This window comes from Anoplopoma fimbria, chromosome 6 (genome assembly GCF_027596085.1).
Source record: "Anoplopoma fimbria isolate UVic2021 breed Golden Eagle Sablefish chromosome 6, Afim_UVic_2022, whole genome shotgun sequence".
Taxonomy (NCBI): Eukaryota; Metazoa; Chordata; class Actinopteri; order Perciformes; family Anoplopomatidae; genus Anoplopoma; species Anoplopoma fimbria.
Genome location: NC_072454.1, coordinates 24,005,004 through 24,032,462, shown reverse-complemented (window position 1 = coordinate 24,032,462; position 27,459 = coordinate 24,005,004). Strand labels below are relative to the sequence as shown.

At 42.1% G+C, this 27,459-nt stretch overlaps 1 protein-coding gene across 1 annotated transcript in view; it reads right to left on the bottom strand.

Annotated features, from left to right (window-relative positions):
* Positions 1 to 27,459, bottom strand: part of dntt (deoxynucleotidyltransferase, terminal) — a 72,232-nt gene that overhangs the window by 42,218 nt on the left and 2,555 nt on the right. Inside the window, exons 2-7 of the mRNA XM_054600627.1 lie at positions 23,724 to 23,898; positions 21,099 to 21,209; positions 6,569 to 6,739; positions 3,436 to 3,507; positions 3,081 to 3,204; positions 758 to 890 (exon numbers count right to left, since the gene is read on the bottom strand). Of these exons, the coding sequence (XP_054456602.1) occupies positions 758 to 890; positions 3,081 to 3,204; positions 3,436 to 3,507; positions 6,569 to 6,739; positions 21,099 to 21,209; positions 23,724 to 23,898 (786 nt within the window). The remainder of the gene's footprint in view (positions 1 to 757; positions 891 to 3,080; positions 3,205 to 3,435; positions 3,508 to 6,568; positions 6,740 to 21,098; positions 21,210 to 23,723; positions 23,899 to 27,459) is intronic.

Here is a 27,459-nt window from a genome sequence, read left to right as displayed (position 1 = left end):
TTACTATGTAGAATGGAATGAGACACAGCTTATGACTCACGTCCATTGCTAACTGCACAGAGGTCGTCGTTCGCTGCGAATAGAGAAAAGGGGGAACTTTCACAGGATTTTTAGAGACATGTTATGTTTGTAGCGGGCACTATTAAATACCATCAGCTAAGCTGCGGCAGCTCTGTCACCCCTGTTGAGAGGCAAGCGCCTGTCCTCCCTGCCAGACTGCTTTTGAATTATTTACCACACACGCCACTGGTTACGGCTGGATTTTTACAACACCACGGAGCAGAGTGCTCCGCGCTTACTCAGGCACAAAGTGCCGCACATAAAAAAAATACAACAGAAAGAGGTGGCGGTGGAAGGAGGGTAGGAGAGCAAATAGTTGCACTCAGTAGGTAGCTTTGCAAGGGCACTCAACGTGCACTCTGATATTGGCAGCGTAATGCATTTCAACATCTTAATGTAAATGCAATACCATGTCGGGGAATGTCAGTTTTTTTATGAGCAAAGAGATGTGCAGTGTTGTCACGTCTACACAATTGATCAACTAATTCACTGCAGCTGCAGGGTGCATTGAGGCGCCAGCAGCTCTGACACTTTGAAAACACACACTGTGACTGTGTGCCAGCAGTTATTCATAAGGAGGTAAACTCAAGCAGACCTCTTGAAACTTTTGTAATATACTTGCATTCCAATCACCAGTGGAAAACAAGAATAAATGTAAGATATGAAGTGCTGCTCCGTATTGAGACGAGTCATGTACCTGCGAAAGCCACCTGTCAGTGCTAGTATGGCGGCCGGTGTGATCGCACGGGCAGTTCCGTCGATAATGTTGCTCAGGGACCGGGCCTCTGCTTTACTGACAGCCCTGGATATGTCTCCATAATGCAGGAAACCTGTGGGGACGAGACCACGTGGTTATTAGTCTGGGAGCCAGCCATCAATCACAGACATTTGCTCCGGAGAAGTGGCGAGTCAGGGCGAATTAAAAGTAAAGCAAAATGTGATGTGTTCCGCCGGCTGATGGAGGGCGACTAGCGGTGCACGCCTGCTGCAGACACAAGAGGATTACAGCCAGTGTAGATACTAGGCTGATATTATGATTGATGGATTGATGGGTATCTTGTTGATTTCATGCATCTCACTTTGTATTTTCTCTTTTTTTCTGCGCCACATAAACACAAACTTCCCTTCCCCATTTCTTCCCTTAGTACAGACGGAGCTCCAACGTCAATTAATAACAAAATCCTTAATGATATTTCTGTCTCCTACGCAATATAATATATTAAAACAATTCATGTTTCCGCTCTTTTAAGATTTACAGAATACAGTGGAGAGATCAGGGTTCAAACACATTTCCCTTGTCAAAAACAAGCATTATTTCTCGGCACGGAGCGGAGACTGCAGTGTTCCGAATGATGGATTACGACCAGTTTGATGAAGATGTCTGTCGGCCTAATACATCATCGGATGGAGTTTCTAACTGAATGGGAACCTGCGAGCGGTGTAATATAATGTTGTGAATTACCGCCTCATGCAGGGCTACAGTATATGTATCCAGCAACATCCTGAGCAGTGGAGGATGTAGACAAATGAAAAGCTGCTTCCCTTTGAGACATTTAACCACGTACTTTAAATGCTCTGTGGGATTTCTGTTACCGACAACATTTGAGGCTGATGCTATCTACATGTCTGGATGCTTCTGCATTCCCGTTCAGTCAGCCATTTCTTCCAGATTTGAGCATTGCATTCACCTCAGAGAATAACCACTGCAGATACGCTCTAAACTGTAACTTCTTGTGCTGCACTTCCTTCAGTGGTGACATGGCTCTAGTGATGGCAATGTCAATGTGTTGGTCGATCCACCACTTGAATTATCTCAACAACGATTCGATGGATTACCAGAGAAAAAAATGTTTAGACATTCATGGTTAACTGACCCCTGACCTTTCCTCTATGAGATGGACATTTGTGGTTCATTGAGTGAATGTTCTCAACAACTATTGGATGAATCAGGACTATTACAGTCTTTCTAAACTTGTGAACTAGTGCTGTAATGAGGTTCAAATACTGCGTAGTCTAACACTTTGGTTTATGACCAGATAACGTTAGTCTGATATCATCATCATCATCATCATCATCACCTAATTAGCTAATTAGCTAATGTTAGCCAACATGCTATCCTAAGATGGTAACAGTGGTAAGCAGTTATGAACAAACTGATGAATTATAGGGAGTTTATTAGGCCACATCCTCTGGAAACCACGAATGTCTGTACAAAATGGCTATCCATCCAATAGTTGTTGAGATATTTCAGTTTGGACTAGAGTGTTTCACTAACTGACAGACCAATATTGCCCTCCCAGAGACATGCTGCTAACGAGTCTCAAAATATATCATATTTCTTACATCCCTCAAGCTCATTTTTTCCATCTCGTCCATCTCTAGCAATTATATCATGATCTCTCACGAGTGACTCAACACGAGGTCTTCATTCTGACAGAATTACATTTATATGACTAAGACTGCTAATGACCAACCATCAAAAAGCTAATATTTGAACCTCATATTCTGTTCTGTATAACAGTTTGGTTCCTTAACACTGAGCCACTAAAGTCAATATTACACAATCCCCTTACAGAAATTTCAACCAAAATCTTCCTTTACAAATACCTCTAACATTTGAAACAAATCATAAATAACTCTCCCACTGGAAGTCAGCGACCTCTCATAGTCTTTGCTTGGATGGCCCTCTCTCTGCCCGGCTGATTGATGAGGGCTCATGGGAATTCCACAGCAAGCGTTCCTCTTTCGCAGTCACTGTTCATTGATTTTTATTAAAAAACACCCCTGTTGCCTTTCCCATTGTGTTTTCACTGTAAACTCCCTGGTCACATCTCATCTCACTTTAGAGAAAACACTACAGCCACAACTCGCATAAGGAGCCTCCTATGGGACCAAAAAAAGGCCCAAAAAAAAGAAAAATCACAAATGACACCCCTGTCTCTTGGAAGCAAACTCGAGTTGTAATCTTCAGTCTGTAATTTGTGGAGTGGCAGAGTGGAAGTGCTGAGATGTTGATGTACCATTTTGCTGCATCTGGTTGAAATGAATGTCGCGGTCTGCCAGAATGTCGCTGAATGAGCGCAGCCCTCTGCGGTACCACTTGTCAGCCGTCTTGGGTCCAACCCCAAACACACTTGTGAACAGCTGGCAGGAAACGAGGTAAGGACGTAATCAAGAAGACATGCTCTGAAATGACAGGCTCTTCTCAAGGGGTGGGGGTTGGGGAGGAATGAGGGGGGGGAGCATTCAAAGTTTCGAAGAGCTCAACATCCTTAAGAGATAGCAAATGCAAATCATGTTCATAGCAATTTCAAAGCACCATAAATGAGGGAAGCAAAACTAACGATGGATTTGTTTTTTTTTTCATGTACTGACCTTAAGTGTTTGATACCTTTCATCAGAGAGGATTTTTTCGACTTCAAACGAGTGGCCACATTGAAGGACCTCCTGCAAAAAATATAAAAGGCGGATAATATCATTAAAAGAAAAAAAAATGCTCTCGCCATCAGCATCAGCATGCTGCTCCCCTGGTTTCCGTTCCATCAGCAATTAACAAATGGCCTCAAATGGCTCATTTGTGAAAAAGTTTCCGCTTAGATCAGGGGGGCTCCTCGTGCCCTCATTTCCATTCCTTTTTAAGAAATAACGACTTTGTTGTTGTGAAACCTGGGATTAATACCACTGTTTATGGCGCTCATAAAAAAAGCCCAAGGTATTATTTTCCCACTTTTTGCTTCCATTGTTTGTCCTGCATTTAATTGTCTCGGCAGAGCACGACTAATTTGCTGGTCGCGTTTTTAACTGTCTCCATTTATGCGAGGTCATAAAATGAGGCGGCGGCTATCTGGTTAGTATCAGCCGTCTTCCGATGGGATGACTGTAAAAGTCGTTTTGGCGTCGAAAATGAGTGTGTGTTTCTGTGTTTTACAAGACGTATCTGTGCGCATGTTAAACTTGCCCATGGAGGGATGACGTCTAGTATCAATGGCCCGGTGAACTTGTGTACCACAGTGTGAGTGCAGTGCAGTTTTAAAGCAGCCTTCACTGCTCAATGATGCATCCACCCGTCCACCACTGCTTTTCAACCCTCCAGCTAAGGCCAACCCTCAGACGCAAGGATAATGCTTCTTACACACTCCCTGCTTTGGGGGGAACACACTTCTTTAAATGCACAACGTCTCTAACACACACACACACACACTTGTACTGACTATTCCTCCCCAACTCTGCCTCGGTGCTCCCAGACTTTCATGTCAGTAGGTTTATATCTTTTTACCCCCCCTACTTCGGAGCAATTCAGTCGCTGCTGACAAGATTGTCATTCCGATGTTCACAGACACGTCAGGCGTTTTGTTTTCACTCTGTTTGGTTTCACTTTGGGTTTTTTTCGTGTCATGTCATATTTCTTGTTTTGAGCCTCGATCTATTCAAAGAGAGAACCTAGCGGAAGAAGAAGAATAAAAAAAGCCCTCACCGCTGGGTGCACGTCTGAATCATGTAAGAACAACAACAGGGAGAGGTCATTCACAGGCAGTCTAATTTAGTCTCCTGGGACGTTTATGTTATTTTGTTTAATGAATCCGCCTCAGCGCTGACAGATTTGACAGATTTTGAAACTTGCTCTGAGACCCCGCCATGTGTCTGTTAGGTTTAATGTGTCAGAGAGTTGGACTGCCGAGCTGCAACCCATTCCTCCTACAGGGACTCGGCGTTCTCTCCGAGCAAACATTTCTCGACACTTTCCCTGACAACTTGCCGTGATTTCTGCCCTGAGCACGACTGTAGGTGAGGGGATGATTGCCAAGTGACCCGAGAAGACTATTTTTTTTTCTTTTTTCCAAAGACGAGATAAATCGGCGTGATGCCTGTCAGTGTGTGTGCTCATGTGTGAGCGTGTGTTATGTGAACGTGTCTGTCTAAGACTTGAAATTTCAAAACTATTTTTGATATCTTTCGAAAAGATAATAATCTTTTTTCTTTTTTTTTTGCCTTCAATAATGTGTTCTTGCAAGATGAAATTCCACTTTGGTGTCACCTGAGAGCATACATGTATTTGTCGGATCGGCATTGTTAAGAGGAAGAAAGTTCAGCTACATTCTTCTTGACAGCGCACTAACACAATCTACACAGAAGTTGATGGAAAAAGTATGAAATACTCACTCTGTGAAAAGAAGACAAGGTCAAGGAGAGCAGCTGACTTTCTTTTCTTTTTTTTAATCTCTCATGACATCAAAATGTGAAATGCTCCCGATGAGTCAGCTGTTGATGAGCCGTATCAAATTGGGGGCTAATGATGGTGATGATGTTTCAACCGATGATGATCGGCTTGGATGATAATGGCTGGGTGTACACCAGAATTTATGACATGCTGTCCCTTGATGTACATTGTTCCATGTGAGCTTTCATAATGGATTTCAGCCTTTACATTAGATCCTTCTGTAAGGCCACGTGTCTTTCCGCTTGTGCAATTCTCTAGAATGCCATATCTCAGGAATGTTTACTTAGATCAGAGGTCAAAGGTCACAACCCCAAGCCTACTGGTTCTAAATAAAGACATACATCTTTAAAAACTTGCTAATTTCCTGCTAGGCACTGTTTTTAAAAGTGCAGTTCTTAGGGATTATTTTCAGCTGCGGATTAGTCCACATTTGTACATATGTTAGGTATTTACAGTAGCAGGAAGGTGTGTGTTTGGTTGACTTAAAATAAACTGCAGTGCCTGTGTTTCCTCATATTGAATGAACACACAATGCAACAGTGTGGCTCATTGATGTGTTTCTAATTATTTTCGGACAACAGTGGAGCTCTGGCTTTGCTAAGCTTTGGCACAGACAAAGGCTTTGGCCACACAGAAAATACTTGTTAGTAGGATCAACGAATTAAAAGTCAGCCAGCCTGAGAGAACATTGTCAATATAAAAACAAGTTGTGATTTAGAACATAATGAAGTTGATATGTTTTGACACATTTCTACTGGGACTTTTGGTTACCACAGTAACTTGTTGTGAATCTAAGCTGACTATTACTGGCCCCCTTTCCGGAAGGAGCACAAAGTTGAAATCCTCAAGCTCATAATATCTTTAATTGATACTAATACTAACTGATACCAGACTTAGTCAGTTCTCTCAGTATTGTCGCACTTAATACAATGGGTCATGGGTTAAGGTCATACTTCACTGTTACATCAAACGTTCATTAGCTCATTAATTAAATCCCTGAAATTATGAAAATGTATTATGAAAATCAAGTTCAAGATACCTGAAAGGTGCTTGGTCAGAGGGGTAATCCATTACAGTAAACAATGCATATCTATTGTTTGAATGCGCAGACTGATCTCAAAACTCTCTTTGTTTGGAAATTTGAGAGCATTTGCATTCACAAGCTATGTTGCCCAAAAAAAACAAAGAACTTGTATGGACCCCTGTTGTTTCATGCGACTGCTAGTCTCAACACATAATACAGATGGATTGGCTGTCAGCTAGACTCTGCAAGCAGACTATGGGCCTTACCTCCATGACTGCCTTAGTGTGTTCTCCCAGGCAGGGCAGGTCCTGAGTTTCCCCCAGGCATCGCACAGCCTGGGGCAGACTCTTCAGCACAGATGCAGCTCTACGGAAGGCCAGGCACGGACCCTCCATCTCGTTGAATTCATAGCTCTCCGCCAGCACTTCAAAAGCATCCTACAGGGAAAGGAAGGCAAGGACAGGTCAAGGTAAAAGAGGTATAATGTGCACTCCCAGAAAAAAGGGTTCCCAATGGGTTCTTCCTGAACCAATTGCTTTGGAAAAATGAGTTCTTCAAGGATTGTTAAAAGCACGAGTATTAAAAGGGAACGACCAAGCTGGGTGGGTTCTAGATGATATCCTGGGTATTTAAAATGGTTCTGGGTGGAATCCCCTAGGTGGGTTCTGGATTAAACCCTTGGAATATAAAAGTTTACTTGGTAGAACCCTATGGGTAGGTTTTTGTTAGCATCCTTAGAAGGTGGAAAGGTTCTGAACAGAACCTCGAGAGAGGGTTCTGGGTGGAACCTTTCACAGATGGTTTTAGGTATAACCCCCTGTGTTGAGTTTTGGTAGAGCCCCCTGAAAAAATAAATGTAAAGGTTCCAGGTGGATCCAGGTGGAACCTTCATAAAAGGTTCTTCCAAAAGGGGGTCTCAAAGGACAAGTCGAGGAACCCTATATGGTTCTAGTTAGCACCTTTATGTCTAAGAGTGTAGGAGAAAAGATAAGATGGGAAAGATATTGTCTAATAAGAATAATAAGGCAGGCTTATTGAACAAATCACAAATTCTTGAAAACATTAAGTATAGGAAAAATAGTGAAAACCCAAGAAAGAAAGCGAGACCTGGCACACATGTGTCAGGTGTGCATTCACATGTCAGATGCACTGACCCGTGCAGGAACCCGGACAGGGAACAGTACTCCCCTCAGTTCCTTCCTCCTCCCCTTTATCACTCCTCTCTCTGTCCCTGTTCCATTCACTGTCACTTTATAGTAGGAAGTGATGCATGTTGGTTTTCTTCTGGATGAATGGACGGAGACATTAGAGGCTGGCGAACACCAGACAGGAACCGTCATTTTTTGTTCACAACAGGCTCCCCCAGGGGCCCATTCACGGGTTCTCCCTTCACAAAGGCAACATGCTCAAACGCTCAAAGAGGCTGCAGTCAGAATCATGGAATTAATTGATCTACAAGAGAGAGCACAACTAACAATCCTCAAACTTTTTCATTCTAAAGTTGGTCATTTACAGCTGCGATAAACAATATTTTATATTAATAATGGATCAACTGTCTGTGTGTTGGTTTTAGAGGGGTAGCTTTAGTGACCACCAACAAAAAAAGTCAGCGACTAGCTGGAGAACACGAATGAAGCATTTAGCACCTAAAGAGAAAGATACTTCTATTAAAAAAAACGGTGTACATCAACCGAGCAAAAGGGAGAGTGAATATTGGTCTTATGTGTGTTGTTTGAGCAGAAACATGACTTTTCATTGAAGACAATAACATCGATGGCTCTCTTCTATGAAGTGTGTCAAAGTAGGCCACAAAAGAGTGACAGTGAGCCAGCATCCACAAATGCACCCAGGCATCATCAATTGTATTATCTACTCCAAATATGACTAAGTCAAAATGTCTGCTGTGAAAAGAGCAGTGTTGCTCTGTGTCTGCTGGATGTGTAAAGAGGCAGCTGTTTGATAAAGCTTGTTCCTGTGGCCCCAAAGTGATGAAAATATGCTGGTTTAAAGAAATGATTATATCATGTGACTGCATCAAAATGAAGACAGTGCTAATAGTGCTAACTGTTGAAGAATACTAAGGATATACTGGGAAGGCTTTAAATTCATTAAATAAACTGTATTTATCTATGAACTATAGGATGTAACTGTATGTGAACAAACACATCAATGCTGATGGTCATATTGATATTTCTTTACGAATTTATAAAAAATTGGCAGTTAATGGTTGATAATGAGCGGATCAATGTGTGCTGGTAGCCAGCAGGCAGCACTGGGTCCCTGCCGCTAGGGGGCGGAGATGCTAGGGCTCCTGCTGGCCATATTTGAGTTGCTACAGCAAAACATCATCTACTGTTTTATCTTGCAAGGACAATTCTGAGATCGACTCAACCGCTTGGGACTAATCTACGTTATGAAATAAAAGAATGTTTGAACGCCCACTAATCAGTCCCCATCCTCGCTTCACCCCACAGCGTCTTTGGGTTTTACTTCTTTAGTAACCACAGTGTAGCGTTATCAGCACATTACAGAACCTGGTGAATCAGTATTAATGACTGATTAACAGGAGAAAGCTATGTGTTTTCCTACCCTGTGATAAGTGTTTGTAAATTAAGGATTAGAGGTTTTTTTTATTTTACTAATTTAGCATGTAGCTAATTAAGTAGCTAACATAAGCTTGCTAATTTTACCATGTTTCCATACTTACATTATATTGGTTAAACAAAATGAACGCAAAAGTGGGCTGGTGGCCAGCAGCAGCCCTTGGTCCCTGCTCCCCGCCGCTATAGGAGACTACAGCCAGGAGGAAATGCCAGGAGGAATGTTTGGATTTGTGCTTGGTGAATTCAAGTTGCTACAGCAGAAACGGTCCATCTCTCCGAAGCTGACTCCCGTTCTAATTCCGCAAAAAGCAGTCCCCTAGAGGCGGGGAAGAGGGACCTGCAGGTTCTAATTCTTGTATCATTTAAATCCATCAAATTCAGTGCCCGATGCCAAATCACCTTAGCTGTCATATTAGTCAATGCTGCACCGATTACGGCTAAAATAATGGCAATTTAGCCATGACCGCAAGCATTTAGCAACCTAAAGGGTTTTGTATATAAAAACTGAAATAACTGAAATAATTAAGTGAGATAAGTGGATGACTTTTCTCAGGGTTGTTCACATTTGGTAAACATTGGATTCAATATTTCTATGAGGACAGGTTAAACAGGTCTACAGCGATGCGATGCAAGCTGTTTGAGTCTGTACTTAGGCACAGTGCTACTTTAAGCTAAATGCTTACGTCAGTGTGAAAAATGACAATGCTAACATGCTGATGAACAGGTTTAAGTTTGCATTATTTATGCTATCATTTGCCAATTAGCTCTAAACACCAAGGACCGCTGAAGCTTATGAGAATGTCATTCGTGTTGAAAGTATTTAGTCATAAACCAAAGTATTGGACAAACTGACTGGCCTTCTGGAGCACCCAGAGTTTTCCCGATGGGCTGCTTGATAATTGGGGCCAATGCAATGCAAAATATACATATTTTTGCTGTTGAATGACTGGCCAAGGCTGTCTGCCCACTGCTGTTGGGCATTACAACTGTCAATTTATCTCCCAGCCAATTACTTTTGGACCGGTCCATGCTAACTTTACATGGGCCCTTTCCTGAGACATTTGAGAAATAGTGGAGAGTAGAGAGACAGTGAAACAAACACAAAAAAAAGAGAAAAAGAAGACCCTTGAAGCGGATGCAGCCAATTATAACATGACAAATTATTAATTTGCCGCTGTTACCAGTCAATCATCTCAGCCTAGTGAGCCTGAAGGCGCTGGCAGCAGAGAGCAGCCCAGTTTCAATTCATAGTCAAGGTTTTAAAGTAGAAACGGTAAGACAGAGGACAATAGGGATAAGATTATGGAGGTTTGAGTTTGCATGAATGGTTATTTAGCTTTTTTGGGTGCCTTTCGTTGAAACAACGCTCATAAATGTCCCCTTTCATGAACGAACAATCACAGCCTGGATGGGGACATTAAGAAAAGTTGACGTGCTGCAACAAACTTTCGAAATGTTGAACTCATTGTTATGCACGAATGGTTATGTTTATTGACAAGTTAATACAAAGCACTTACAGATTAGAGACGACGAAAAGGATTTGATGAAAGTGGGCCAAATTTGAATCCCAATCTGGTGTCGATACGTAACTTCAAGTGTGTGACATGGATGTCTGTACACAATGGTATGGCAATCCATTCTGCACACCAGCGTTGCCATGGCTAAATATGTTTTGCAACATGTTCAAAATATCAGATAATCTGTGTAGGTGGAAATGAGTGGTGGATAGATAGATAGATAGATAGATAGATAGATAGATAGATAGATAGATAGATAGATAGATAGATAGATAGATAGATAGATTGATTGATTGATTGATTGATTGATTGATTGATTGATTGATTGATTGATTGATTGATTGATTGATTGATTGATAGATGTGTGACCAAAGATTCCATGAAAAAAATTGGAATTTAGCTTCTCTAGCTCATAGTTCAGGCACTATCCTCACCAAACCCTTTGATAGAATGAAGTGAGAAAAATTATTCAACTTCACACTTTGTGATGTTGGCGTACAGCTCCTGTTGAAGTGATGAGCTACTGTTGCAGAACCAAGTGGAGGAAAACATGTCACCACATGAAAGTTGGATCATCAGTATAGCCGTTCATTAGCTAAACAGTTCATGATTCTTATGCGTGCTATGACAAACATTTTGAATGTTTGTCATAGCACGCACGAGAAATTAGACTGCTGTCAGAATGTCTCTGAGATGGAGCAGGTTGGTTCAGTGAAGGATAAAAAGCAGCAGGTGGGCTTTGTGCCTGTAGTAATACGAGAACTCCCATTATTTCTAATAGGAAACACTTTCCTGAAAAGATGGAGCTAGTTTTTTGAAACAAAAAAGTGGAATTCTCTGAAATAAAGTCCCAGGTACAGGATATTCTTTCTATTCGTCCACCATCTTAAAAAAAGGAATAAATGGTCAGAAAACTACAGTATGTGAACATCTGACGCACAAAAGATATGTGCAGCACATTAACACATTTCATGTAGAAGTGACTTGATACAATTATCACATTTCACTCATTTATAGAAGCACATTATTAGAAAGAAAAATGTGTTGCTTCATGAAAACCCTCAGGGTATTTTTCTTGCCAAAACTCCTTAGCACGTTGAATTATGTGCTTCTTTACACAAGAGAAATGTAGAAATTGCATCGTTTTTTTGTGTCATTTTTCTAAGGGGGGGTTCATAAATAGATTTGCTTCCCCACTATATAGTTTGAATTTTAGTGTAATTACACTGTATGCCTCCTACAAAAATGATGTTCCAACCCACACATTTTATTGTTCGCTTCAAAGAACAAACACCCATTTTGTCGTTTCTTAGAAAACCTTTTGTGGCCGGCCACTTTCTTGATTCCTATTCTGTGTAGTGATTTTGATATTATGTCTCTTACGTCCATTTTTATATAATGAAATGAAAAACAATTACTGAAACAAAAAACTAATCCTTATATAAGAGAAATCTTTAAATGAATCAGAGAAGTGAGTATGCTGACCCCTTTAATATTCCTGGTTTAGTCCACCAATTTCTGAGAAATCAGACGGGTCTAATGTCTGACTCACTTCCTGCCATTTTCCTAACCTTTCCTCGCTGGTCAGGAATAGTACAATAGTCCTTTTCATAGCAGACATTTTGACTTGTCATAGGGCAGGCTAATAACAAAAATGGCTCTGTTCAAGTGACCCAGTAAGCCCTGATATCCTGATGGTGAGCCAGCACGCACAATACCAGGAACTGGAAAGTTGGCATTGTACGTCTCTGCAAACCACAGGATACGTTGAATGTGGACGCACATGTGATAAATTATTGAAAGTTATGTGATATAATAACGAGTATAGCTCAATCAAATACTGGACTTCCAAAAGTAAAAGTTGACTCTCCGTTTGTTCCATAACACTTGGTATGTAACGTTACAAAAGACACTAGTTACTGTGTTAACATTTTTTCAACACAAATCATAATCTTTTTTCCAACATCAGCCCAATTTTGTTGCTTAAACCTAATCAACCGTTTCACCAACTTTGACTGTACGTTTCTGCAATTGTGATACAAAGATAATATCAAAAGGATTTATGAAACATATTTTTGGTTCAAAAACGTCGACATTCAACCCAATTCCCCCCAAAAATTCAGGCGACTGGGTTGACCTGAAATTGAAGCACCTGTGCTTTCCTGTCGTCGCATTTCTCAGTCGTCTAACCGCTGTGTATTTCAGGAAAGTAGTACGTTACATATGCCTACACTGACCACAGAAACAGATTCCAGGTGTAACTGCAACACACAGAATCGTTTGCGCTTCCAGACCGCGTATAAGGCTGTGAGTACAGTACAGTGCTGCAGCTGAACAGATCCAGTGTGGCTCCTGTTGTCGCATACACGGCCATAAGTAGACAATGTTTAAGTCTCATTGGGATCAACACTACAAGTGACCCTTTCATCTTACAGGGATTCATTTTATTCAACATTAGTTAGAAAAGATTGCTGAGTGGAGCTTTAAGAACACGGGCAACTGAGCGTGTAGGATCTTCTCTAAAAACTTAGAAATTTGTCAGTAATCACTCATGACATTTGGGTTACCATTTCATGTTATGCGAACTCTAGCTTTCTGCTGCTCTGCCCTTTATGTAATGCATAAATCAGTTATGTTTAAGAAGAAGATAATGAAAGGAATACAAATCGCTGAAATACCATACAGCTGATAAAAACAAGTCTGCCTGTGCACAGTGCCTGAGGGATAAATACGGAGAGCCTCTACATGGGGCTAAAGATGAGGAATTCTAAATCCAGGACCGGGTCTCAATGCAGCCTAGTGTGACTAGAGCTCAGGTCAGACTCCGACATACTTGTGCCTTTGTTTCCTCTCGCCTAGCTGAGCCGCGATCTGAGGTCACTGCACCACCCGCTGTCCTGTGCAGACATGCAGCCTCAGGTCAGGAAGCAGCAGACTTTGGTCCAGCTCACCCAGGAGACGCACTGACCCGTTTGCTACAGCGCATGGACAGGGAATGACCCTTTACAATGCAGCAAACTCACATACAACACACACACACACACACATACAGATTCAGCTGGGCTCTCTTCACAGCGTGTGACAAATTAGGGAAGCAAGTTCGTAATTGGATATGTGATTGGGTGCGGATGTGTTTTGCAAGTGTTTAGTGTGCAGGGTACGAGCAGTTTGTCTGGATGTGTTTCGATTTTTACTGGTTTGGGGTTCCCAGCAAATCACTAATAATAACAGGGTAAATTATGGATTACCACAGATTGATCAAAACAATGCAGCTGGTTAGCATAGACGCCGTTCATTTCACCGTCTTTGATCTCAGCTGTGGTGTAAGACATTAGTTTATTCCTCATTTGAAGTCACAGACACAAAAAACAATATCAATGTTTAAACAATCTAATGATTTAAAACACTGTATATTTTCCAGTCTTTTAGCTAAACTAAGCTAGCCACAGTCCTAGACTTATCTCTGTACTGAAATCAGAGATTAAAATTGTATTGGTTCTTATTTAAAGTTGTACTTATCATTGCATTTATATTAGCAATCGGTCACAAGACCATGAACCCTGACATAAACCACTCAACTCTGTAGGTCGCCTCAGCTCTACAAAAGCTCTGTTTTGGTTCAGTTATTATTTTCAAGCGCATGTAGCATGCAGCTATTTTCAGAAAAAAAAGCTCTGATACGCTATCTGTCCAGCGCCAAACTGCAGACGGATAAAGTTAGCAACAAGCTAGTGAAAAACGTGGAGCATTTAGAGGCTTAAGAGCGAGATATTTCCCTTAGGATGTGGTGGAGAGCAAAACAGAACCAAAAGGAGAGTGAATATGTGACTTGCATTCATCAGGTATCCGGAAACCAGACTGGAATGGTAATGGTGCTCTGTATCTATAAAGATGTAAATATGCAACCGTTTGCTCACACATTATATCACTTGTGACAATGTTGTGCTTGTTGCACTGCCCCAAAGTCAGCTTTAACGCACTGGAGCAAAGAATTTAATTTCCCAAAATGATGTTATATTTCTTTAAATCAGATCTTGATACTAGTGGAGTGATATTCAGGCAGAACACCCAATTATAACAATCTCACCTGTAGAAAAAAATGATTTTAAGACCTCACACGCCTTCAGTCTGTCAACTGTCATGTTGTTTAAGCAGCTGCATGGAGTCAACCCTGCGGGCTCAAAAACCCACCCTCTAAATGCATTCATCTAATTAATGAGGAGTTAGGGCTGCTGGGGGGGCTCGGTTCGCAGGGACGTTGATATAGCACGCCGATTTACCCCCCGCCACTGGATAGTACGGACATGCCTGCAAGTCATGTCCGCACAGCAGCCCACATCGCCGCGTGCGCAAAGAGACACCATAAAAAGAGGTCAGAGAGCCCACTGAGAAGAGATTAAACACGATTAACAGCTAGGAGATGGATATTATCCATCCCATATCTGATGAATAAGTAGGCTACTGGACATCATTCTGGATTTGAAGGTTTACCTCAGATGAGGAAAGCAGTTTCTTCAACTTTTGTCTCTACAAAAACGGATTCAAAAGGACAGTCATGGGGCATTTTCGTATGAAATCCAACAAGATGTTTCCATAGCAAAAGTATTAAAAACCTTCATACATCTTTCCAAAACCAACCAAATGCTGAACAAGCACTTCTGATCCTTAAGGCATTTTCTTTGTTAGCTCTTTAAAGTGGACAATGTATACTCCGCTGGGGAACGGAAGGAATCAATTTGATGCATTTAAGGTTCAGTGCTCCCAAACCCCCCTTCTGCCTCCACCCCTCTCCTCGCCATGGCGTTTGCCGCTATCAATACATCAAAGGCCTTTTGCTGGGGGGGAACATTTTCAGGATGTTGAGCCATATCTCTCTATAGCGCTTGCTCGAATATGTTTGTTTATGTGTGTTGCCTTCAGAGAAAAGGCATTTGATGCTGCACGTCAATCAGCCAAGACACAAATGTCAATTTTTGTGGCAGCATACGTCAGGCTTATGGTGAAATTATGACAGCAGAGGACTCATGGCTAAGCAAATAAAAAAAATGAGAGAGAGAGAGAGAGAGAGAGAGAGGGTGTAGGCTTGACGTGTAGGGTGTGTGTGAGTGTAGACACCGTGGATTCACAAGTCACAGCAAAACACAACAAGAGTGAGAGAGAGCACAGTGAGAATGGGTAGACATGGGGTGGGGGGGGGGGGGGTTGTGAGACATAACAAAAGGGCAGGGAGAAGTGGTACGGGAGTGAGAGAGTGTGAGGCAGTGATGGCGAGGTATAAAGAGGGAGAGGGGATGAATAAATCAATAGCGAGCGCAGTTGTGGAATGAAGGGCCCGCTTGCTACTGGCGTGTGATTGACACCTCGCTGGGGTGCTGTTGCTGAGATGATGCTCATCCATTTCCTCCTGATCCTGACACCTCCCTGCACCACCTACTTCCTCCCCCTTCGCCGGCGCGCCCTGCTGGCCCGCGGATGCTTCCCCCTTCTCCCCACAGTCCTGAAGTCATCACAGGTCATTTCCTCCTCTCTGTCTGTTGAATCCGTCTACACATACACTAAGATGAGCTCAAAAACAATACACATCATTTAAAGCCCCTGGAAGCCACTGTATCAACCTCAAAACAATTTGGCTTGGTGGGTAAAATATAGATTTTGTTTTTGGTAGAGGTGAAAATTGCTAAATTTTATGTGTTTTCTCTTGGTCCTTCTACCAAAACAAGCAAATGTTTCCATTTAAAATGATGCTTGTTCATACAAATACTACAAATCCAGATGTTGCACAGTGCCTCCTCAACCGTCGTAGTAGTTAAAGGAATGGTTTGCAGATAAGTAGATGAGAAAATGATTAACACTATGAGCTGGAGCAAGGAGGCCATTAGCTTAGCTTAGCATACAGACTGAAAGCAGGGGGAAACAGCTAGCCTGGCTCTGTCCAAGTTCAAAAATATGTCCACCAGCGCTTCTGAAATGCTTACATCGTATCTGGTTAGTCTAACCCGTACAAAAACGACGTCATACCGGTGCCAGGCTCATAGATGGGATCCATTCACTTTTGCTCATCGAGCAGCCCCCTGCTTCTGCGTATTAGAGTTTCCCCGCTGACCCCGCCCGTGTGTTCTTAAATGACGTCACGCACTTTGGGCTCTGGGAAGTTTTACAAATGTATAATGCCTTTTATAGTTTAAATTCATACATCAGAGTATAGTTTGGTTGACCTTGTTTACAGTAGGGGGTGTCCCGTCAGCAGCTTTTCAGACGTCTATTTTATAATGGGGATTATTCTGTTGCAATTCCGCGAGCAGCCACTGGGACAAACTGGCAGCAAGGCTGAGTGGTGGGCGGTGCCATACCCAGCTCTCTTAATGCATCCGTCCCTAGCGCATTAACTCACCCGCTGACTCGCCTCATTCTGTGGAGCTAGTGGTCTAAGGCTTATGGCAAATGATGAATTTTTTTGACAAATAACCATTGTTGTCTTAAATTGAATGATATGCACCACCTAATGTTGAGAAAGGTCATGTTCCAAAGATGGTGGATCTTTTGTTTATTTCCAATGTCAATGTGCTTTACAATGAGGTTTTTCCTATTTCTGAAAAAGATTCTCAGACCTTCCAGTTTATTATAGCTCTGGCTATGTTTTTGTGAAAAGAGCTCCTTTAGTACTGGGAATATTAAATGCATTTTAATGTAAAAGAAAACACACATGCATACATTTACAAAGCAATGCTGAACAAAGTCAAGAGAGCTTCATTTGATTCAGCCGCGAGATTCCAATTTGACTGACTGACCTGTTTTTGCTCCCGATGAATACATCTCTTACCATCTAAATGAATATCCTTCTTACAAATGCTTGTCCCAGACAGTTCAAGGTCCCCTGTTGTGGTAGTTATGCAATTTTGCATTCACTCTGCAGTTTACAGTAGTTACATAAAGGGGCTCAGGGGTCACCAGAGTCCACCGGTCTTAAATGCTATGGGCAGAAGCTTTAAAGGTACAGTGTGTGATTTCTTGGGGGGATCTATCAGGGGAAGGGGAATATTAGTATAGTTACAATGATTTTTATTCATGAATAAATCACCTGAAACTAAGAATTGTTATGTTTCTTAAGACTACAAGGATCCCTTCAATGTAGTGTTATTATGGTGAGGATGGCCTTTCAGTGAGGTGAACGTTATCACAACGTTTTTTTACGCGTCTGCTGATCATCTTACCGTCCCTTTAAAAAGGTAGGAGTAAGCACACAGGTATTCAATCCTACACACTTTCCCTTTAAATAATCATGAATCTTTAGTCAAAATCTTGTGTGTGTGTGTTATTTATTGTTCAAATCTTTTGAAGATACATGAAATAATGGTGAAAGGAGTTTCATAGCAGTGTCCAGATTTGGAGTTTAAGTGAAAACATTGGATTGGCAGGGGATTTCTTTTTTGGTAAATAATAGAAAAATAGCCAAATAAATAATGAAACTGGCGGCATTGAAGACAAACTCATATGGCTGTGGTTGCTAGGTGACAGTGGCACTGGCTAGTCAGGACACACATCAGTGCATGTTGCTGGGCCATATACTAGACTACACGCTGTGTGTTTCAGCCAGATGAGCAGCCTGGAGGGAGTCAGAGGATAATGTGCTCACATGGCAGCTCAACAATGAACTGAATATACTTTTGTCATTCGAAGTGAGGGTAATAACAATGTGGTTTTGTTGCATTATTTTTGTCCAAACACCCGTTAACATCACTGCGATGCTGTTCACTGACATCTAATTTGCTAATGAGCGAGAATGAGCTTTTCAAGCACATGTTATTGACAACGGTCATGAAGGAGTGGCAGTTATCAATATCTCGACACTCTCCAACAAAGGGGCATTCATACATGAATTGACAGCAAGGGCACCAACCAGCTATTGCCGGCATCTTTTCAAATTCACGTTTTCCCACAGAGTTGTATCTGCATTATGAAAATGATTCCCAATTCTGAGAACTGAGAAAAACTGAGAACCAGCAAATTTGCAGAAAATAATGAGTTTTGAGGGAAATTATAAACTTTTTTCTTATATGCCTTACAAAGATCTCTGATGGTCAACCTTTTAATTTCCACTACATCACAAAGCACATCCTGTACACCGACATAAAGACAGACACACACACACACGCAGACACAGTGTCACACATGTATTCACAGGGATTGCATCATTACTGTGGTTTGCAATCAAGCAGACGGCAGGACCATCGAGGACAGCTTTACCGTTGTGGATCAATAGCCTGCTCCTCATTAGCACTGCAATACAGTAGATCATATCTGGTGTCTATTGGCTGGCTGTTGCTTATATCCAAAAAGAGACTTGGTTTTGCAGTCGAAAGGGGCGAGGCAACGTTTGACTTATATATCTTAAGTAAATGCATTTATTCTGTCTCAGTGGCATCGTGGTCTCCTTAAAAATCCCTTTAAAAAAAAACATGCATTGTCATTTACATTTATATTTGCTTTTTATGTAATCAAATCTGCAATTTACATCCACAATTTACATAACGTAACAAACTTAATCATTTTTTGTTTCAATTAACAACTTTAACCACGTCTTTAAAACTGTGAATGTAACAATGGAAAAAAAACCTTGAAACATAATTGAGAAATCAGTTTTGTTGTATGGGAACGTAATGTAAAAGGAGACAGTTTTGTCGGTGGAGTGTTTTACCTGTGCTTTCCTCAAGACCACATAACAAACAACCGTTCTCTCTAATCAGAAAGTCTTCTTCGATGTGGCTTTATGTGGGGATAATGAGTCAATCATGGGGATAGGGAAATTGAGTGGGATTGCTAATTATGGAGTTAATGCTGTGGAAAGAAACCGGGGGATAAGAGACGGAACAGCAGCCCCCCTCAGGTGAGACGTGTGGGTGTACACAGTTGTGCACGTCTGTCCACGGGGACAGTCGCACGCGTGTGTGAGCACGTGCATGGATGAAACTGCGGCCGCACGTGCGTGCATCCATTATGTGCATCTAGCGGCACTGCAAGGTAAAAAGTCATTATGTCATAACAGATGCCTCGCGGGCCCTCGGTAAGCCATGTTTAATAGGTTTAGAAGCTCATCAACGGGTCTCTTGACTCCCACACAAACACACACACACACACACACACACATAGGTTTGCCAGTCACTTCACGGCAATATTGCACATCTCCGACCTGCGATTTCATCCTGTGCCAAATTTGGCATTGAGAAGGTGCCTTGGAGAGGAATGGCAATGGAATGGAAATGAATGAAATGCAAAGAGTACATCGGAGTTGATGTTTTTTAATAGTCTGTATTTCTTCTTTTAGGGATATTGTGAATGTTGATTTAGGTGACAGCATTGTTATTGGATCATTACTGTTTAAGTAGTTCTAATTGTTTTATGGTTAATTCTTTTCTTGATTAATTTAGTCTAGATAATGTACGACAATAGTGAAAAAGTCATAATTTCCCAGAGCCCACAGTGACGTCTTCACATTGCTTTTCTTTCATGCTCATCAACACCTGAGCCAATCAGCCGATTAACCACTTTCCCATTCTGTGTGGGAACCTGAGGTTCTAACACCCAATGGACCCCCCCCACACACACACACACACACACACACCACCACCACCACCACCACACACACACACACACACACACACACACACACACTAACACACTGCCCACCAGATGGCAGAGGGACGGCTCCATCATTGCTTGTGAGGATTGTCACGTCCGTCGCCCATCTTGGCGTATCACTCTACGCCTCGGGGCGTGTCCGTGCCAGGGATCGTGGGCATGTCAGCTGTTGCGCCTCCGACGTGCCACAGCTGCAGATGCTGCTCATTTGCAGGTTAATGTTTTTTGGGGAGAGTTGTGTCAGAGCGCTGGTGAGTGAAGCAGACTGGCCATCCAATTAGAGCAGAACAGATTAGGAGGTGTTTTATACATTGGATAGTCAGAGCGACGGCCTCTAGTCGACCAACAGGTATGGCCAAAACCATAACTTTTATGGTGCTGTAATCCTGTAAATTTCCCCGCTGCGGGACTAATAAAGGATTATCTTATTTTATCTTAGATATCTTCTGGTTATGCAATAAATAAATGAATAAATAGTCTATATTAAATAAGCATAGGTTTTGAATTATCTTGCACTGAGGTAATCTTGAAAATAATAAGATTTTCTGAGAAAGTCGAGGTAGTTATTGTCAATTTAGACGAAGTAATTGTGCATCACGATATATGATTTCCTCACGATATGATTCCAGTGTATATGAGGAAATGGAAAAAGCCAACGTGATGTCACACTTTGGTTTGTTGACTGCATTTTTTAAGCCCCGACATCTTGTTTTTTTTGCCGTCGCCATCTTCGCTTTGGAAACCAGAAGTGTAGCAAATGGGTGCAGCTTAGCACAACATAAATGAATAGGACATTTTTTAGGCCACCAAAAATTTTACAATTAACTTTCATGAACTGAAAAACAGGGTTAAAGTTAAAGTCCCTTGTGATTGACCAACCTGTCAATCACAAAGGAGCCACGCCTGTTTTACTCCAAATGGGACCATAGTTTACTAATAAATATCTTGCTGCATTTTTACACATCACCTGTTTCACACGTCATCTGTCAAATAAAGGTAACCCCCCCCACCACCCCCCAAATAAAATAATGATTTCTTACTGTGAGTATGTTGTTTTTGTTTTCTATGGTTGTCCTTCTCTGGCAGGCGTATGGAGAAACGGTGGCCGAGTGAGTGGGTGTAGAACCTTCTGGTGATGTGGGCACGGTGTCCTGTGTGCAAAAATAACCATAGACCTATGAACCCACATGTGCACGTACAGTCACGCGTTGCATTTAATCCCTGAGCTCTTGCAAAAATTGTTGACAGGCTAAACGTGTAAACGTGTGTCAGGCTATTCCCCGCTAACACAGAGCCAGGAGTTCAAATTGAATTACATAAAAATGTAGCCATTTGCCTTGGAGAAGTTATTTTTATGACTGTGTGTCTCCAGGGCAACAGGCTAATGACACTCATCTCACAGTCTGGTGGCATCCAAATCCATTACGCTACCTAACCCGTGGCATTACAGATCTGCTTGCCATCATCCAATTTGCCTCCTGTAAATTGCCTTTTTTCACTCTATGAAGAAACGGTTCCCCATTTGTAATATATGTGTCAAACGGATTACCAATGTAATATTAATATTCTCGCAGACAATTAGACATCACAAAAGGGAACATTGTGTCCATAAAATTACCCATGGATTGGTGTGGGAGAATGATACAGAGAGGGGAGGAAGAGGAGCGAGAGGAAAATGGAGATATTGTCAGCGCGCTGTGTTGACTGGGGCCGATGCTGCAGAGGGAACAGGGGTGTCTCAAAAAAAAGATAATGGAAAGAGCCGGTACCTTTCACACTGCTGGGCTGAATCAATCTGTGAGGGACTCAAAAAATGTTCATCATTTATTATCTGCCAGGAGCCTTTCCTGTTCTCCCCGAGAGAAAAAAATAGAATAACTTTGAATATATTTCATGGGACAATTTCTTCTGCCAATCAAAAGTAAACCTGTCTTGGAAATTTCCTAACTGTGCTCCTTCTAAATACAACATGTTCTCCATCACTTTTGAACCTCAGCTACGGTTTTTTTAATCCAATATGGGATTGTGGGTCTGTGGAGACAGCGACTGTGCATCAGCATGCCACGTTTGGTTTTTCCCATCTGGGCTGCATTATTATATAGAGACCTGTAACTCTGTGGAAGTTAAAGCCATCAAAGGGAACATAGCCCGGCCTGGCCTTCTCCCCAGTGTCCTCTTCACCTTTGCTGTATAATTTAGACATAACTAAACTTATGTGTGCAGTCTACACGCTGCAGCTCCGTTCTTCCACAACACCGTCGGCTGAGATGAGAAGTTACAGTGATGGCTTCAGGCCCACTCCTGCTCCCTCCTCCGAGCCGCAGAGACACCCCAGGACTTGTCCAGCCTCCAAGTTAACACCGGCAGAGACGTGCACTCAGGTGGGTTAATGAAATCCTCTCGGGCTGCTAATCAGGGGAAAGGTCACCGAGCCTCCACCTCTTAAGGGCCTACACACCGACCCACAAACATCCTCGTAGGAGGAATGAGGGAGGAACAAGTGTTCAAAATAACAGATGCAAACACTAAATTCCCTCGCAATCATTTCCGTTCCTTTCAAGCAGCATATTCTCACATCTTACCACCTCACCACTTAAACAGGCTAAATAGCCTCTCTGAAAGCCACGGCGTAATGGAAAATATTACATTTCAACGGGTTTAATACTTTAAATTCCTCCCTGACTTGGTGTGGAATATTTATGACGGTAAAACACATTGCGTTCCCAGACTATCAAGAAGAGCTGCAGGCAAATGTGCCCAAGAAGTGGCCTGTTTGGGGAATATTTTATCTCTACATGGTACCTCCTTAAATGGATTTATTACTCATAAAAACAATCTACTGGAAGCGCCGCACACATAAATGCCACCGCGCGTTACCTCGTCGGCTCCGAGGAGGAACTGCGACGCAAAACGAGAAGAGAAGAGGAGTGGGCTCCTGGTTACCTGGGGAGATGGGTCAATAAATGTCAGCATGGCATCATTAGCCCTGTCACTTAATTATGCAGCCGACTAAGAGCGCCATGCTCACGTGGCCGTGTGGAATCAATGCTGGAGTGAGACGAAAGTATGTTTCAGAGAATGTTTCACATGATGGCACGTGCAGCGGTGTTTTAGCGTGGAAGTTCAGAGAAAAAATAGATGGGGACAACTACATATCTCTTTATTTTGGATCCGTATGTGCCGCCAGGCTCTCAAAGTTAGGTTCCTGAGGGGAAAATAAGTGTCTGTTTCAGTTAGGGGGCGCTCCAAGTCCAGATGTCCAGCTAACGGGTATATTTGACTCTTCCCTAGCGACATAGGGGATGTTTGTGTTGCTATTGGCGAGGTGAAGTGCGGTACAATGAGCAGAGGAGGAGGGAAGTTAGATGTGTCCTGTTTTCAAGAGCTCCCTGTCAGGGGATTGATATCAAAGATATGCTGGGAGGAGGAAGAATCACACTACATATTTAGATGTAGAGGAAATACCTTCACAATATGCATTTCCTCCCTCCTCGCTTACTGTGTTTCCTCAAATACTGCATGTGCATGTCTACTTCATTTCATTTTGTGGCAACATGTTCAATGAAAAGCCTCCTGTTTGGTTCCTAGTGCCATCTAGTGCTTACCCTATAACTGTCTAGGTGTTTTCTGTCTGCTTCATGACACACACACGCACACACACAAACCTGAATGAGGTGTCTGGTCTCCACAGCAACAGGTCTCCCCTCTCTCATGCTGTCAGTAAACCAGCTGACGTCCAGCACATGCACGTTGGGTAGATTCGTCTGGGCGCAATCCTTTAGCCACTTCCACAGCGATGCAGCCTGGCTGTCCTCTGACACCACATGAGTGACTTTGTCGCTGTAGAGACAGAATAAAAAGACTGTCAGAAGGTTCTTTGTTCACTTTATGGTTTTATTGCATTCTGTTGAAGCTCAAGTGGTGAGCATCATTAAGTGTAAAACTGTTCAAGTTGCAAGCATCTGTATGGGAAACACAGGAACACAACATACAGTAAAATAAAAAATTAAAAATGCAGTTAATCAGTTTTAAAGCTGTAACTCTTTTTGACCACTTGAGGGCAGTTGGAAAAAAGCTGTAAACCAAACACAGACATTAAATCACCTGTAAAGGTGATATAATACCTAGCCGACACAGAGATATATTAGCAAACATTTGGAGTCATGTCTCTGGGAACCTGGCAATTTAAGTCCAATATTGACTCTCTTTTTTCTCAATTTTTGTCTCCTCCAACATTTGACTGAAAAATCTTCAAGGCTGTAATGCTCTGCTTACTTCACCAGCTAGTCTCTAGCTCTTTCTGTCTGCCATTTGGTGCTAGGCAGGTAGCGTACAATGAGTTCATCTGAGTGTTTTCACTGAAAACAGCTGCCTGCTGCTATCAAAAAAAACAAAAAACATCATGAGAGCAGTTAGTGATCCAAAAAACAGAGAGGTAGTGAGCCAGAAGACCAAAACAATAAGCTGAATGACGCCAAAAAGCCAGAAGAGCAGCTGAGTCTGGTTAAGATTCTCTGTGTAATAAACACAATCAGCAACCCCTTTCATGTATTCAAGTGGTCATGTGATCTATTGTTAATACAAAGTATTGATTAAGGCTTCTTTTGCCCTGAAAACATTACATAATAAATAAGGGACATTAACATTAGATTAATTATGTGTTAGGAGTTTAACACTAATAACTGATTTGCTTAATTAGAACAGTGTGGGTGTGGTTTGATCAGATTTGACTGACAGCAGCCCTGCAATACACGCCCATCTGATGTGGAATAAAATGTTGCTATCTTCTGATTGGTGGACTGAAGCATGTGACAGCTCCTTTTTACCTGCACACGCCAAACCAGTGAGAAGAAAAAAAACACAAACACATAATCATAATAAATGTAAAGGCACCAAAACTGTCCTAATTCAATAATGTGTTAATGTACCACCAAATCACTCATAGTGAGAAGCTGATTGAGAAAATAAGTGTTTGGGGCCTTTAATGTAAATGTATCTTAATGACAAAAGCCTTGATGCCCTGGGAAACCTTGAATTGTTTGATTGAAAGATTTCCTTCACCGCTTCGTTTACCAAAAATAAATTTCCTGTCCGTCGTCTCAGCAGCCTTTAGAGAGTCCAGAGGGTTCAAGAGAGGCTTTTGAAATGCAGCTCAGATCTCAGTATCATGGTCTAGCTCGTGCTGTTCGGGGATCAACACTGGGTGAACAACAATCAGCACAGACCCACTGTGCCTCCCTCCGCCGTTTGATAGTTGAACCTGCTCAACCGGCGCGCCTCTCCTCCTGCTCCGCCGAGACTTCCCTCAACAGCCTTTTTATCGCGGCCTCCTCCCTCTCTTCTTAACTTCCACTGGGTCTAACTACCGTACCCAATCAGGGCGCCCAGCCGTGCATAATTACCCTCGCCGCGCTCCTCCTCTTCCTTTTTCCTGGCGTGGGTAAATCACTGGAAAGAGTCTTTAAGAGATGTCCCAGCAGAGCTCAGGCTGGGGCCTAATTGGCCAAATCACTGGCGAAACTAATCCTCTATCTGGTCGGCGTACCATTCTGGCCACCGATGGTCCATGTTTACAAAAAAGAAGAAATTCTTCCCAGCACAAAGATGTGGACAAAGAGCCCCTCAAACAGACATATTTCACATATTGCTTATTTTTTTTCACAGTTTGCACAATTTGCCTGTTTTGATTTATTCTCTTGTTTCTTCCTTGTAACCCCCCCCCGTACCGTATGAAAGGTGCTATATACATAAAGTTTATCATTATTGCATTTGAAGGTGTCTAAGGGACAGAGCTTTTATCTCTAAAACCTTAAAATCACTTGCCGTGAACGGTTGTCTAACCACAGTAATAGAGAGTTGGCTCTCGGGGCTGATTTCACTCTAAAAATCGCTCTGGTGGAACAAGATAAAGATCATAGAGGGGGAAAAAAAGACACTCTCTCCTCTTGCCATGTTTACCTAGATATAATCCAGCCCCTGAAGTTTGGATCATTATCTTGCGGGTAGCTGCACAGAATGTGAAACGGCAGACTGACATGCAAATGAGCGAGAATGCAAGCCCAGCACCAGATTGTACACTCCCTGGAATCAGTGGGACTCTGAGCCCAGACACAAGGACGGGCTAAAGTCAATGGGCTTTGATAGCGAGAGCTCTCTCTTTCTCTCTCTCTCTCTCTCTCTCGTTGTCTCATGTCAGCAGATACCCTCCTATTCGTTCCAGTGAAAACCAACAGGCAGATCAAAGACGCAGTATGTCCATGACAGATTTTTACACCACGGCCAGGCTTCATCTGTTTGCCTCTTACAGCTAGTCTCAAGAGACATCTTCACTGGGATGCACATGCTCATTGTTGGTAGTAAATGAATCATTATGAATACATATCCTAATTAAATGACATTAGATGATTGTTAAAATCATACAATAGGAGCTGCTGTCATGCCTGGTTTACCAAGATGTCACGTCACATATAAACAAAGTGAGGAATTGACCAACAGACCATCTAATAAACCTTCTCGCTCCAAAAGTGATTGTCTCAGCTTTGGATTTCTCCACATGTTGTTTGCATGGGGCTGTAGTGAGAGCCACTGTAACGTAAACTGCAAACGTTAGCACGTCCAGCTTACTAGATCCCACACAGTAGAAATCTAATGTTAGAAGTCATTTTTAAAGTCCAGTGGCATTTAAACCTATCTATTATTTTGGTTTTATATATATATATATATATATATATATTATATATATATATTATTAGCTAAGCAGCTTCAAAGATTATGTTAGAAGTAATAACGGTCTGGTCTTATATTTTTCCTTATGATACTAAGACTGTCTAGCTCCACACTCTCAGCTTTAAAATTGGGGAAAATATAAAAAAGTCATCTGGAGACAGCAATTAAACAAGCTGGCTATCTACAGGTGATAAAATCAGCTTGTGACGGTTATCAGTTTTGCCACGGAAAACAACAGTTGCTGCCTAGAAACGAGAGGCCTTCTTTTCCTGTCTATCACTGCCTGAAATCAAGCACCCTCAAAATTGAGTTGTAAATCTGTCACTGTTTCCATTGCACACTGCATATACGAGAAGCAACAGTCACTATCGGGGACAGGACGTAGCAAACAGTTAATTATGACACAAACCCCTGTCCCCTGGCTTCAACTTTAGCGAGTTGATCCTATTTCAACTTCACCCTTTGCTAAGCCCCCCCTGCAACTCCCACTGTCACTAACTGAACTTCCTGCATAAATATTATCTCATTTTTGAAGGAAAAAAAAAAAGAAGATAAACTGACAGAGAAGCAGACAGAGTGATCTACAATATGCGTTTGAAGGATATATCCAGGATTTGAAACTGATTCATCAGCGAAAACTGGTTAAAAAGATAAAGATAGCAGCTAAAGCCTATA